Source organism: Apis cerana, linkage group LG11 (assembly GCF_029169275.1).
Source record: "Apis cerana isolate GH-2021 linkage group LG11, AcerK_1.0, whole genome shotgun sequence".
In the NCBI taxonomy this organism is placed as follows: Eukaryota; Metazoa; Arthropoda; class Insecta; order Hymenoptera; family Apidae; genus Apis; species Apis cerana.
In genome coordinates, this window is record NC_083862.1 from 13,844,354 (window position 1) to 13,858,050 (window position 13,697).

Sequence of the window (13,697 nt, forward strand, 5' to 3'; positions counted from 1 at the left end):
ATGAAATTTTTTCTTAATAATATATAAAAATTTTATCTATAAATTTTCAAACAATCGATTATCGAAGATAGAAGAATAAATTTCGATTTATCGATAGGAAAACATTTGTCTTTGTGCTTACAGAGAATGACAGTTCTATAAGCAAGTAGTATGCAAGTATGTACGAATACTTATTCCACTGTCAGATAATCCACGTGATGATCAAAAATTTATGGTTATTTTTTTGATTTTTCTGTTTCATTCTATCGAGTGTAATTTAAAGTATTCTGATTATTTTCTTTTTCATTAATGTCATGACTACATATCATGGATAATAAAGGAAAACCGATTGGTAAAGATATATGTACTAATTGAAGACATCTAATGCAAAGTGATTTTCCTATTACGTGAAATGACTTATTCACTGTAAGAATTTTTTTGAATGATTAAGAATGCCATATAAGTAACGTGTCAATCTATCATTATTTGACATATTACATCTAAATATTTTTTGCAACGATTAATTATTATTAAATTCTAAAATTACGTCGTATATTTCATTCGGAAGAATACCATTAATGGAATCGTATTTACCATTATCAGAAATTGGATAGGAATGTTTATTAAATGATCTCATAATTAGTGCAACTAACATTAACGACGCAATGGAAAAATTTGCTATTGATTTGGATAAAGTTTTGGACGATTTCGAATTTAACGAAGGTAAAAACTATTATTTAATTTTATTTCATACAATAAACAGAAATATTTCCACGCTAAAATTATAAAAAGTTAGTGATTTTGTTTTTTTGTCATTTTTTAGTTCTTTTTGTAACATTCTTTTTATAAAAATTATATTATTTATTAAAAAATATAATAAAATTTTGAAATTTTAAATGAAAAATTATTATTTAATTTAAATTAAATTATATTTTTTTTAAAATAATTTTATTTGAAATATAATTATTTGTTTCTTTTTTTTTCTTTAAATTGTTAATACATATGTAATATTAATTGAATATATCTTGCAGATTGTGCAGAACAAATTGCATCTGTTAGTCCTGCAACAAATAATGCATCATCTTCTTCAGTTAAATGTAATCTAGAACCTTCAAATTTAAAAACTTATAATTATCTTCTTATAGAACCTAAAAAAACCAATAAAGAATTTGATATTATATTACCTTTAGAAAGACATAAAGATTTACAACAAATTAATACAAAAAGTAAATGTATTAGTGAAAAAGATTCAATTTCTGAAAATCTCACTTATAATACAGAAGAATCAACAATAAAAAATACAGATGTAAATCAGTTTTATACACAAGAATGCACAAATGATAATAATGTGATACAAAAACAATCTGTTCCATCTTATGATTCTGAACAGGTTTCTTTGGCAATATACAATGATATATCGCAAAAAACAAGCATAATACAGAAGCAACAAAATAGCAGTAGCAGTCCAAAGATTGACAATGGATATGATAAGAAATTGAACCAATTTAATTTGAAACCTAGTGTTAGTAATGTTTTCAGTAGCTTAAATGAATATATTAATGCTCCTCCTGGAAGTTCAGATTGTATTAATTCTGTATTAGATAATTCAGATACACAATCTGATTCGGAATCTAAAACTATTTATCACATCAATGAGATACCTCATTTAATTCAGATTAGTACTAAAGATAATGATAAAAGCATAGCACTTAAAGAAACAGTTGACACAACTAATTCAATTACAGAAGAATCTATTTCAAATCAAGATGTTATGATACCTATAACTTTAGAGTTACCTATTACATATGAATCTAGTATTAAAGAAGATGTAAAAAATGTCCATGTAACAAATTCAGAATCATTAGAAAATGAAATAGAACTTTCTAAAGATATAATAAATAAAGCTTGCACCGAATTAAGTAAAAATATAGAAATTGAAAATGAGGAATCTGATAGGATGAATCAAGAAAATAATTCTATGCTTGAGTGTACCTACATCCAAAATGACTATTATGAAAATGAATCTACAACCAAATTAGTGACTAATCAAGATAGTGAAAAAAAATTAAGCATGGAAAATATTGATGAACATGGGAACAGTTTAAATCTAGCACATAAATCAATTGGATTTAGTAACATTGATGATTTATCAGAAGAAGAACTAACCAAATATTTAGCTGAATTAGAAGAAGAGGAGAAACTAAGAGAAAGCTATAATAAACATGAAAATACTATTACTAGAACTCAGAATGATTCTCAACATCAACAAGATGAGAATAAGCAAAAGGTTGAAATTTCTACAGATATTTCTATAAAATCTTTTAAAATGATAGAATCAGAATCCAGTGAAAAATTAGAAAATATTTCAATAACTGATTGTAAGAAAGAAGAAACAAGTAAAGAATTATTAAATAATATATTAGAAAAACAAAATGTACAACATAATGATCAATTAAATGAAGATATACACAAAGATATTTTAAATAATCCAAATAATAAAGAAATAAAATTGTTACATACAACTAATGTAATTAAGGATGACAAGGTAAAATTAGAAAATGAATGTGTGCCTCATGCAAAAAATATTAAAGATAGTCAAGAACATTCTATATACAGTTTAAATATTAATCAGGGATCATTAAGTAATGATAAAACCGAAATACAATTAAAAGAGCAGAAAGGAAATTCTGCACAATATAGCCAAGCAGGTGAATTAAAGATATCAAATGATTTTGATAATATTTCTGAACAAAAAGTGACATCTGAGGTAAATGTATTAATTGATAAGACATCTACATCTTTGGAAGTTTATACAAAACCAAATATAAGTGATATTAATAATGAATCAGAAAAACCAATACGTCCACAAACATTGGATATTGTTTTAACAAATAATAGTAATGAACACCAAGCACTTGATTCTACAAGTGATACTCCATCCTATCAAGTACAATCAGATATTGATGGTACAAAGGAAGATCAAGGATCTTCACCAGATATTGTAGAAAATTTTGTACCAGAATCTGGTCCTGTTTTGGGAAAACAACCACCATTTTGGGTTCCTGATAGTGATGCACCTAGTTGTATGCTATGTGATGTTAAGTTTACTGTACTCAAAAGGCGACATCACTGTCGTGCATGTGGAAAAGTGTTGTGTAATAAATGTTGTAATATGAAATATAAATTAGAATATCAAGGAAATATTGATTCGCGTGTTTGCGTTTCATGTTATCAACTTCTTACTAAAGGTAATTTCTCTATAACATAATATTATTTTGAAGTATTAAAAAATTTCATACATTATTTTGAAATATTAAGAAATTAATTTTTTATTTAGCTGAAACAGAACGAGGTATGGGAGAATGGTCTTCTGGTTATTCTACATGTGTAAATAATAATGATATCAATTCACCCCAGGTATGCTGGATATAAATTAAAATAATTTTATAAAATGTTATGTATTTTTTTTATATAAAAAAATGTAAATCTATTAAAGAGAGTGCTTAAAGTATTACTCTTGTTGCGTAATATATTAATAATTTATCAAGATTTCTATAGTTTAGATTTTTAATTTATTTATTTATATTTTTAATTTATTTTTTTATATTTATAATTAATTTATATACGTATTTATTTATTTATTTCTAATTTACTTCTTTATATTTTTGTTTTATTTGTTTATATTTTTGATTTAATTATTAATATATAAATACTATACTTGTATTTTATGTTAGATATATTTCATTTATTTGATCTATTTGATTTTTTATTTTCTTTTTAATAATTTTTTTTTATTTAAATTTTCATATTATTTGTATATTATTAATTGAGAGTAACACTTTTGAAGCTCTCTTTGTCAACATGAAGTATATTATTAATAGTAGCTTGTTATATTTGTTTCATTCTAATGTAGCATTGAATAATTACTTTCAATTGTTTATAATTTTTTGTTTTATTAACTTGATTCAGTTGTTTATAAAACTAGCAATATGAGATATTATACTGCTAAATCTTTGATTGTGAATTTTACTACATTTTTATGAATGCAAATACTCAATAAATTTTTGTTTATTAATTTCTTAATTTTTATCGAAAACAACACATTTGCAATGGATATTTGTAAGACTTATTAATCTCTTATATTTGATCAATTCTTATTGTTATATTTTAAACATTATTTTCCTTTTAATTTATAAATATTAAATTCTGTTGAATTTATTAATTCTGATTAAATGTAAAACAAATTAAATTAAAAGAAATCTTCGTAACTTTGTATGAATTAACTTAAATATTAGTATAAGTTTTATAATCACCTATAACAACTTGTTGAATACTTCTTTTTTGTTATTTAAAAATAAATTTATCTGCATGAGAGAAATAATTTAACATATAAATTTATAGCTATAAATTTATTAATTATATAATTTCATAATGCGTTTTTTAATTATTAAATAAAAATAAATGTTTTTTTATTAAAATTTGTTTTTAAATCATTAAAGAAATAAATTTACAGTAATGCATTTTACCTATTTGCATTATGTTTCTTACATATCAATTTTTTTTTATATGATTGCAAACATAAGGCATGTATTTGAATTGTAGTGTTTGAACTTTTGTGAAAAGTTTGTTTTATATCTTAATAGTAATTAATATCCAATAAACATAGAAAATTTCTTATGATCATTTTATTAATACAATTATATAAATTAATTAACAATTATTGTTTGAAATTCTATATTTTGTTGGATATATATTCTTTATTATTTTTTATTATTGATTTTATCATTAATATTTCTTGTTTATCTTTAAACTTTTTTTTCAAAACTATTTTTTTTCAAAATAAAAATAAAATTATGTTTATGAAATTAATAAATTAAAAATTATTGAATTATTCAATATAATTTTAAGTTATTTAATAATTTAATAATGCATAATTGCATTGTAATTAAAATATAATTAACAAAAAAGTAATATGCTATTTTATGATCTGTGCATGATCTGTGTTTATTGGATAAAGAAATAAATGTGAATGTTAGGAGTATTCGACAAATGGTTATAGGGGAGACAGCCTAATCCAAATAATCCCATGGAGTACTGTTCAACTATACCACCCTTGCAACAGTTAGCTGGCGGATTGCCTCCACCTCCTACAGTTATGGTACCAGTTGGAGTCCTTAAAAGGGAAGATGGTACAAAAAATCGGCCTGAAATTTCAAAATCTGTTATGTTCAGTGATGGTAAGTAAAAACTCTATATATATATATATTATTCATATTTGTTCAAATTAAGAAAATTACTTGATTAAAGAGTTTATTTTTATTGTAAAATTAAATATTTCAGTTTTTAAATATTTTAAAATATAATAAATATTTGATTTATTATAAAAACTATTTATGTATAAATAGCATCAAAACTGTATTTCATGTTATAAATACTTTCATAACTTATAAATAATTTAATATTTAGTGATTAATGTATTGTAATATTAATAACTTTATACAATAACTCTACACACTTTACTCTTAACACACCTTGTTATAGTATTTTTAGTTCTTTGAGTTAAAGTTATATTTCCTCCTCTGTCCAAGTTATTATTATTTTTTATCTTTTATCTCCTTCAAATATTTCACCTTTTCACTGAACCTTTTCCTTCCTATTTGTTTTGGTTTTATGCACCTCTAACTAAAACACAGGAATAAGGCCTGGCTGTGACCTGACAGAACTAGACATGTCGTGGGATATGAAACCACCATACCGGAAATCTGGAAGCAAAAGGATACCTACACCTGGTTCATCTATGCCAAGTACTTCTGTCAAAAAACAAAATCTACCACGTTTGGATCCAAATACTGAAAGCTATGTGCCACAAGATCCTAATGCCTTTCCACCAACTGTAACAATACATAAAGGACGTATGTATTTTTTAATTTACAAAATAAAGCTTTTTGTTAGCTTTTTATTATATAATATAGATATTCAACTTATATAAAACAGAGGTGTCATACCATGCTGTAACGAACGAGAATCTTCTTTACAAAACATTGAAAAATGAATGTGAACCACCTGTTATGTTTGCTATTAATAGGAATCTCTATGCTTATGTCAAAATATTGACTTGTAAGTATCCTTTCTAATTTTCTGTCTATTTGTTCCTCTCTTTTTTTCTAATTTAAGAAAATTATTTTATTTTAGTAAATTGTTGCGTTAATAAAACATGTTGGAATGTAACATCAAAAGGATTGGATTGTGTCGGACAAGACGAAGTTATATTATTGATTGAAGTATTGCCTGATGAAACCCGAGTTCCTAAAGATCTACTTCTTTTCATTAATCAATTACATCTTGAAGCTATGAAAGGTATTATTTATTTTGTTGTAATTAATTTATATTGTTTTACCGTTGTTTTTTTATACAGGAAATACTGTATCCGAATTGGGATTTTCAATATATCAAGGAGGAAATTTTTTGGATTCTCGAGAACATGCAGGATTTCTATTTATTCGACAAACATTGCAATGCTTACAAAAAATCATATTACCTCCTGCTCCATTTCTAATTGGTCTTTTAGTTCACAGGTTTGTTTTTTTTTTTAAGAATTTTTTTATTAATAAAATAACCATTAAATATTTATTAATTCACTAATTTCAATTTATTCAACTTCTATAGATGGGAAACACCATGGGCAAAAGTATTTCCATTACGTCTTATTTTACGACTTGGAGCAGAATATCGTTATTATCCTTGTCCATTATTCTCAGTTCGGTTTCGAGACGCATTATATTTCGAGATAGGACATACTGTTATGAAAGTTTTAGCAGATTTTAGAAATTTTGCATACACGTTACCAGGTGTAAGAGGATTAATAATTCACTTAAAAAATAGAATGACGGATGTAATGTTTCCAAGAAATCGATATGATCAAGTGATTAAAGGTTTAAATAATTCAAATGATCATGTATTAGCATATGCTTCAAATTTTAGCATTGATGCCGATTCACATTTAGTCTGTATACAAACTAATACTGGTGATGAAAGTAGTTATCAAACACAAGCAATAAGTATCAACAATAATCCAAGGACAAGTACGTATTTAATTCAAAAATTTACATATCACTTTTTTGAATGTTTGAAAAAAATTCTTTTAATCAATATAGTAACAGGCACCAGCTTTATTGTTATTAATGGAGCATTGAAATCATCAATGGGTCTCTCTGCAAAATCTAGTATAGTTGAAGATGGATTGATGGTAGAAATAATGCCAGAAAAAATGGAAGCTTTAAAGGCAGCTTTAAAAAATATGCAAGATTTTTCTATTGGATGTGGTCGACAAGGAGCACCTGAACCTGATGAAACAGTGAATATAAAATGGGTCGATAATGACGTGCAATTTAACTTAGGGTAAGCATTTTATAATTAATATTTATAGCTATTTATTTAAGTTGATTATCTGTTTTTTAGAGTTAAAAGTCCTATAGACGGACAACCGATGGATGGTATTCCTTCAATTAGAGTACATAATGGTATTGATTATAAGGGAACAAGTAGATTCATTCGGTGGACAGAAGTATTTATTATTAATGTATGTTTAAAATAGAATATATTTTGAATTGTGAATTGCTTATATTATTTATAATATATAATATTAAACATTTTTTTTTAAGTCCGATGATCATCCGAATGGTGTTTATGATCCAGTGGATATAAATAAATTATCAGGAAACATAGCGAAAGCAACGTGTACAGCTTTAGTGAAACTATTGGATTTATTAGCCAATGCTGGTTTAACAAAACTTGGTGTAAGAACAACTATTCATCCCGATAACGTAAGTATATTATAATAATTTAATAGTTGTAAAAAAAATAATTTATATATAATATATAATTTAATCACTTACATAAGAATTTAAAATAATTTTAAATGTAACAAAATAAATATAATTAAATTATAATAATACTAGGTGGGTTATGAAGCTGGTAGTGAAGGTATGAAATTGCCTCCAATCTACATGAACAGTTTGGACAACGAATTAATTCAAGTCCTGCATAAAGCAGCACAAAGCAGTCAAGACACACATACTGTGCTTGAATTAATTTTTTACATTCTCGACGATTGAAATCTTGTTCTGTTCATTCTTGTTAACGATTTTATTAAAATAACATTATAGAAATATAAAGGTCGCGATGTTTGTACACACCCGAAATGTACAATTAAAGACTCGTGGAATCACTGATAAATAGAACTTTTAAAGAAAAAATATTTTTTATCTGAGTACTAATCATCTATATAAATAATGAAATACAAGAACAGCGCTTATGTGAAAATATATTGCATTATGTTCGAACATAATTATAACGAACGATAAAAAACAAAAATTGTAAAATTTAAAGCTAGAAATGAAATTTGTTTTAAATTACATTAGCTTTACTCCTTAGGGTTCTGGAATTTGAATGTGTTTTAAAAAAAATTAATATTATTACATTTTTTGTATATCATATATACATATAAATTTTATAAAAAAAAATGATAACGGAAAATCCTTTGCAACTAAAATCAAAATGAAATACTATTATTTGTTATTGTGTAAATATATTTGTTTTTGTTGTTATTCATGTAATATGTGTATAATGATAGTTAATAATACTTTTTTTGTCAAAAAAATATTAAAAATATTAATGTAATAAACTGAAATATTTTTATTTACTTATCTTCTTGCATTATAATAAAAAACAAAATTTTATATAAAAATTCTTTGATAAAATATTTTTAAATATTTCAAATTAATTCGTTTTTTGTATCATGTATGTTAAATATTTTTAATATTAATAGTGAGATATGAGTTATTGTACTTTAAATAGTTAATTAAGGACTTAAGGTTTAAAGCTAATTTAAAATAACTATTATATAAGTAAGTACTATGATCATAACACAAGGAAATTTATAATTTAATTCAATATTATTTATTTAAAATTACATAAAATTGATAAATTTTCTAAAATTATTTATAGAATTTTACTTTATAAATTTGATTTTATATGTATCTTGTCAAATTTTTTTGTTAATTGAAATTTTTCTATTTTAAATTTGATTTTAACAAAAAAATAAAATCTATAATATTTGAATAAGAAAAATTTAAATATAAAAATATTTATCATGAATATTTATAATAGTTTGCTGATAATGATTTGTAAATATGTATAAAAGTCAAGTACTATTTTATTATAATTATATAAATTTTCTTTTTCGAAATAATTATTAATTTATGGATAAAAAATTTTTCTTGCTTTAAAATACAACATTTTAATAGTTTAATTTTTTGCTCTATTTTATAACATTTTAATAAATTAGATAGCATTTTAATATTTGATGCTTTGCCAGATGAGTGGTAGGTACTTATATATCTAAATTTTATTGAAATACCAAAAATTTATGATAAGAATGTTCAATTTCAATTAGCAAGACAGTAAAAAATACTTTCTCTATTGTTGTAATCAATATATGATAATGAATATAATAAATGTTTATATTTGTTATTAAAAAATTGAAAAGAAAAAATCCACATATTTTATTAATATATATAATTATAGAATTTTATTTTTTATTGCTTGCATTGCAAGATTTTTCTAAAAAAATGTTTAATATAATAAGCCATAGAATCAAGGCAATTAAAATAAATTAAAATTTACTTGACTGTAAGAAATTGTATACATTATATTTAAAACATTTAATTCCTTAATACAAATTAGTAAAAAATTTGTAATTCGATAGAAAAATGTGTAAATAAATAAAAAAATTATGTGGATAATTATTTTTGTTTTTATTTTTGATCATGTTCGAAAGAAATATATTTAAAGTATATATAATATATATTGTATATATATGTTTCATAAATTGTATGTATATTTCTTAAATTGTAGCACGTAAAGAATCAAATAGTAAAAAAACAAAAATAACTATAATACTATTTTGTTATCATATTCTCTAATGTGTGTTAAAAATGAAAACGTCAAACAACTTTATAGAATGTTTCGAATGATAATATTAATAAATACGATAATTGAATGAGAAAAACGATTTTAATCGTTTTTTTCTATATAAAAATTAATAAACTATGCCAGTTTTGCTATTGACAATTAATATGATATGATCATGGCGGAATCTACGAAGAAGACGGAGGATGATAAAGTTAAGTGTAAAATTTTAATTGTTGGGGCTGGAATGGCTGGACTATCAGCTGCAAATCATTTATTAAAAAATCACGAAACCGATTTCTTGATTGTTGAAGCACGAGGTCGAATAGGTGGTCGTATAGTTGCTACCAAAATCGGTGAGTTTCTACTTAACCTATTTCAGAATTTTATTAATCAATAAAAGTTCGATTCTTCATTTTAATTTTTAATTTTAACGAATCTATTTATTTTTTTAAATTTATTATAACATATAATAGAAGTGTTGACTTTTTATTTCTATTATGTAATATTCAATCATTATTATAATGACAGAATATAAAAGTATAGATTTAATTAAAGATTTTACTATTTCACTTTTATTTTATTTAAATTAATTTTTAATAAATGCTTAAAAAGATATAAAATATAATAAAATATCTTTGAATTAATTGTTTATTTTTTAGTTAAAATTTTAATTTTATTATGGAAAATCAAATATAAAATTATATTGAATAATAAATATAATTTCTTGAGTTTTAATTATGGGAATAATTATATTTAAACAATTTTGAATTTTAAATTCACATCCACTTTAATACAGGCAATGAAAAGGTAGAATTAGGAGCAAATTGGATCCATGGAGTCCTAGGGAACCCAATGTTTGAATTAGCTATGGCAAATGGATTAATAGATATTATACGCGTACCAAGGCCTCATAAAGTTGTAGCTGCTATGGAAGATGGAAAACAATTACCTTTTCCAATTTTGCAAGAAATTTATGAAGCTTATGTGTGTTTTTTAAGAAGATGTGAGGAATATTTTTTAAGTACTTATAGTCCCCCAGATGGAATAAATAGTGTTGGAGCACACGTGGCATTAGAAGCTGAGATATATTTATCCACTTTATTACCTGAAGAAAGAAAAATTAGGCAATTATTGTTTGATTGCTTACTTAAAAGAGAAACCTGTATTACTGGCTGTGATAACATGGAAAATGTTGATTTGTTGGAAATGGGTTCGTATGCAGAACTTCAAGGTGGAAATATTAGTCTTCCAGATGGATATAGTGCTATATTAGAACCAGTTTCAAAGCACATACCAAAAAGCAGCATTTTGACTAAACATGTTGTCACTAAAATTAGGTAAACAGAGCTTGAAATTGGTTTCTTATCAATATTAAATTTGTGTTGTGCATTCTCACACAAATATATTAATTATAGGTGGCAAAAAAAGAAATGTATGGAAAATTTTAATAACTGCTCTAATACAAACCCATCTATTGAAATACAGTGTGAAAATGGGAAAACAATATTAGCTGAACATGTGATTTGTACATTGCCATTAGGAGTACTTAAGGAAAAAGCTAATGATATATTTGAACCACCCTTACCAAATTATAAATTTGAAGCTATAAATAGACTTTTATTTGGTACTGTAGATAAAATATTTTTAGAATATGAAAGACCATTTTTAAATCCTGGTGTATCAGAAGTAATGCTTTTATGGGATGATCGAGGATTATCAGAAGAAGAAAAGCAAGATATCAGTAAAACATGGTTCAGAAAAATCTATTCATTTACAAAAATTTCAGAAACTCTTTTGCTGGGTTGGATATCAGGAAAAGCTGCTGAATATATGGAAAAATTAAGTGGAGCAGAAGTGGCAGAGATATGCACATCAATATTGAGGAAATTTCTTAATGATCCATTTGTACCAGCACCAAAAAATTGTTTACGCACTTCATGGCATTCACAACCATATACACGTGGCTCCTACACTGCTATGGCTGTTGGTGCAAGTCAATTAGACATTAAATGTTTATCTGAGCCTATAGTGCAAGAAGATGATCCTTCAAAAATTATAATATCATTTGCTGGTGAACATACGCACTCTTCCTTTTACAGTACAGTACATGGAGCATATCTAACTGGTCGAACAGCTGCTCAAGCACTTTTGGAATCAAGAAAAAATGAAAAGAATTCATTAAGTCTTAGTTGCGAAGATACAAGTGATCTTAGTTCATGGATACAAGGAATTTCCTTAAATTAAATAGTTATTTAAAAAAAAGAAAATAAAAGAAGATGAATCGGAAGTTGTCCTCTATATCGAAATTTTCACACAATTGAGCACAATTTATTATCGTGGTACGAAGAATATTTTACACACTGTCGATTTGATGACAATTGTGATTTATAGATGTTTAGTATTAATGCAAAATCTTGTGAACTATTTTAATTTTGTAAATACTATAGCGAATTATTTATATTATGTACATAACAATGCCTGTTTAAGATTTTAAGACTTTATAAATATGTACTTACGATTTTATCTACTATCATACTTTTCTTCTTAAGTAACTGAGAAGAGATGACAGTTTTAAAATCGTATCACAAAATGATGCTTCATTTTATGGAATCACCTACAATGTGAATTATAAAAATTTTATATATTTAATGCCATCGAATGTGCTTTTTACTTTTAATAGAAATTGATTCAAACGTCCATAATCATTAATCATTGCATTGAATAATGATTCATTTTTATTTTTAAAACAATGGATAAAATAAACGTAGTACAAGATGACTTTAATTTGACGAAAAAATATTTATGTTTATATAGAGAATTTAACAATGATAATTATTAATATATATAATTATTTACAAGAAAAAGATAGCAAAATTATTGAATTGTTACAGATTAAATTTTTATTTTTTTTGTATTTTTATATGTTATTACTTTAAAATAATATAACAAAGTGCATTTTATCTAGTCATATTGTGCTATTAAGCATCATAGTTTTAAATATGCAACAAAAATATCCTTTGTTTTTTTATGTATTTCCTTTTTTTAATGCAAATAATATTTCATCTTGTAATAAAATTGACAATTTTGCTTATTCAGTTGTAATCGTGACAATAGAAATAGGTGACCATAAATTATGTTTAAAATATGATAGAAATCTCTGTAATATTATTGTTTTCTTATATACATTTAATATATTTTAAAAATTCTTTTTAATATATATTTTAGATTTTTAAGATTCTAAATACATATTTATTTTTTTTGCAACTGCCACTTAATATTATTCATCGTATTCACAAAATAAAATATAACTGATAAAAAAATGTTTTATATATATGTATATATATATATATATATATATATATATATATATATATATATATATGCACAGATAGAATTATAATTGAAATAAATAATTTTCAGTATTTATTTTAATGAATTTTTTTATATTCTGAATTAATCTAAATAAAAAAAAATAAAAATTTTTTGTTTTTTGTAAGTTAAAAGTAAGAAAGAGAATATGAAATCCTTTTGATGGTGATTTTTATATGAATTTGTTTAAAAATAAACAATAACTTTATTGTTATATCAGTTTGTACATTTATTGTACAAATAAATATACAATATATTTTTAAGCAACTATGGCAATTAATTAGGTACAGGTATATAAATTCTACTAATAGAATTTGATTATAAGGTGTAACTGTACATCAATTTACGAGAATAATTATGATAATATGATTATTAGT

At 23.9% G+C, this 13,697-nt stretch overlaps 2 protein-coding genes across 6 annotated transcripts; both read left to right on the forward strand.

Moving 5' to 3' along the window:
• The first annotated feature begins 21 nt into the window (after positions 1-21).
• Positions 22-9,782, forward strand: LOC107995964 (zinc finger FYVE domain-containing protein 9). Of its 5 annotated transcripts, none has more exons than XM_017053767.3 (13): positions 22-702; positions 1,011-3,227; positions 3,317-3,396; positions 5,039-5,216; positions 5,673-5,891; positions 5,974-6,096; positions 6,172-6,336; positions 6,395-6,554; positions 6,646-7,061; positions 7,134-7,377; positions 7,438-7,558; positions 7,641-7,802; positions 7,938-9,782. In XM_017053767.3, exons 1-13 carry the CDS (start codon positions 645-647, stop codon positions 8,091-8,093), a joined length of 4,299 nt encoding a protein of 1,432 aa, XP_016909256.2. In that variant the 5' UTR covers positions 22-644; the 3' UTR covers positions 8,094-9,782. The 5 variants fall into 5 exon arrangements, with proteins under 5 accessions (XP_016909256.2, XP_016909257.2, XP_016909258.2 ...); XM_017053768.3 differs by having other exon boundaries at positions 7,140-7,377; XM_017053769.3 differs by having other exon boundaries at positions 5,700-5,891.
• Positions 9,783-9,912: 130 nt separating this feature from the next.
• On the forward strand, positions 9,913-12,607 carry LOC107995910 (peroxisomal N(1)-acetyl-spermine/spermidine oxidase). Its single transcript, XM_017053656.3, has 3 exons — positions 9,913-10,304; positions 10,748-11,288; positions 11,367-12,607. The coding sequence occupies exons 1-3, from the start codon at positions 10,121-10,123 to the stop codon at positions 12,193-12,195; spliced, it is 1,554 nt and encodes a 517-aa protein (XP_016909145.2). The 5' UTR covers positions 9,913-10,120; the 3' UTR covers positions 12,196-12,607.
• The last annotated feature ends 1,090 nt before the right edge of the window (positions 12,608-13,697 follow it).

Coding starts and splice junctions, on each gene's coding strand:
- LOC107995910 (XM_017053656.3), top strand. CDS start 10,121: ATGATCATGGCGGAATCTACGAAGAAGACGGAGGATGATAAAGTTAAG. Junction 10,305..10,747: donor TATAGTTGCTACCAAAATCG/GTGAGTTTCTAC, acceptor ACTTTAATACAG/GCAATGAAAAGGTAGAATTA. Junction 11,289..11,366: donor CATGTTGTCACTAAAATTAG/GTAAACAGAGCT, acceptor TATTAATTATAG/GTGGCAAAAAAAGAAATGTA.
- LOC107995964 (XM_017053767.3), top strand. CDS start 645: ATGGAAAAATTTGCTATTGATTTGGATAAAGTTTTGGACGATTTCGAA. Junction 703..1,010: donor CGATTTCGAATTTAACGAAG/GTAAAAACTATT, acceptor TATATCTTGCAG/ATTGTGCAGAACAAATTGCA. Junction 3,397..5,038: donor ATGATATCAATTCACCCCAG/GTATGCTGGATA, acceptor AAATGGTTATAG/GGGAGACAGCCTAATCCAAA.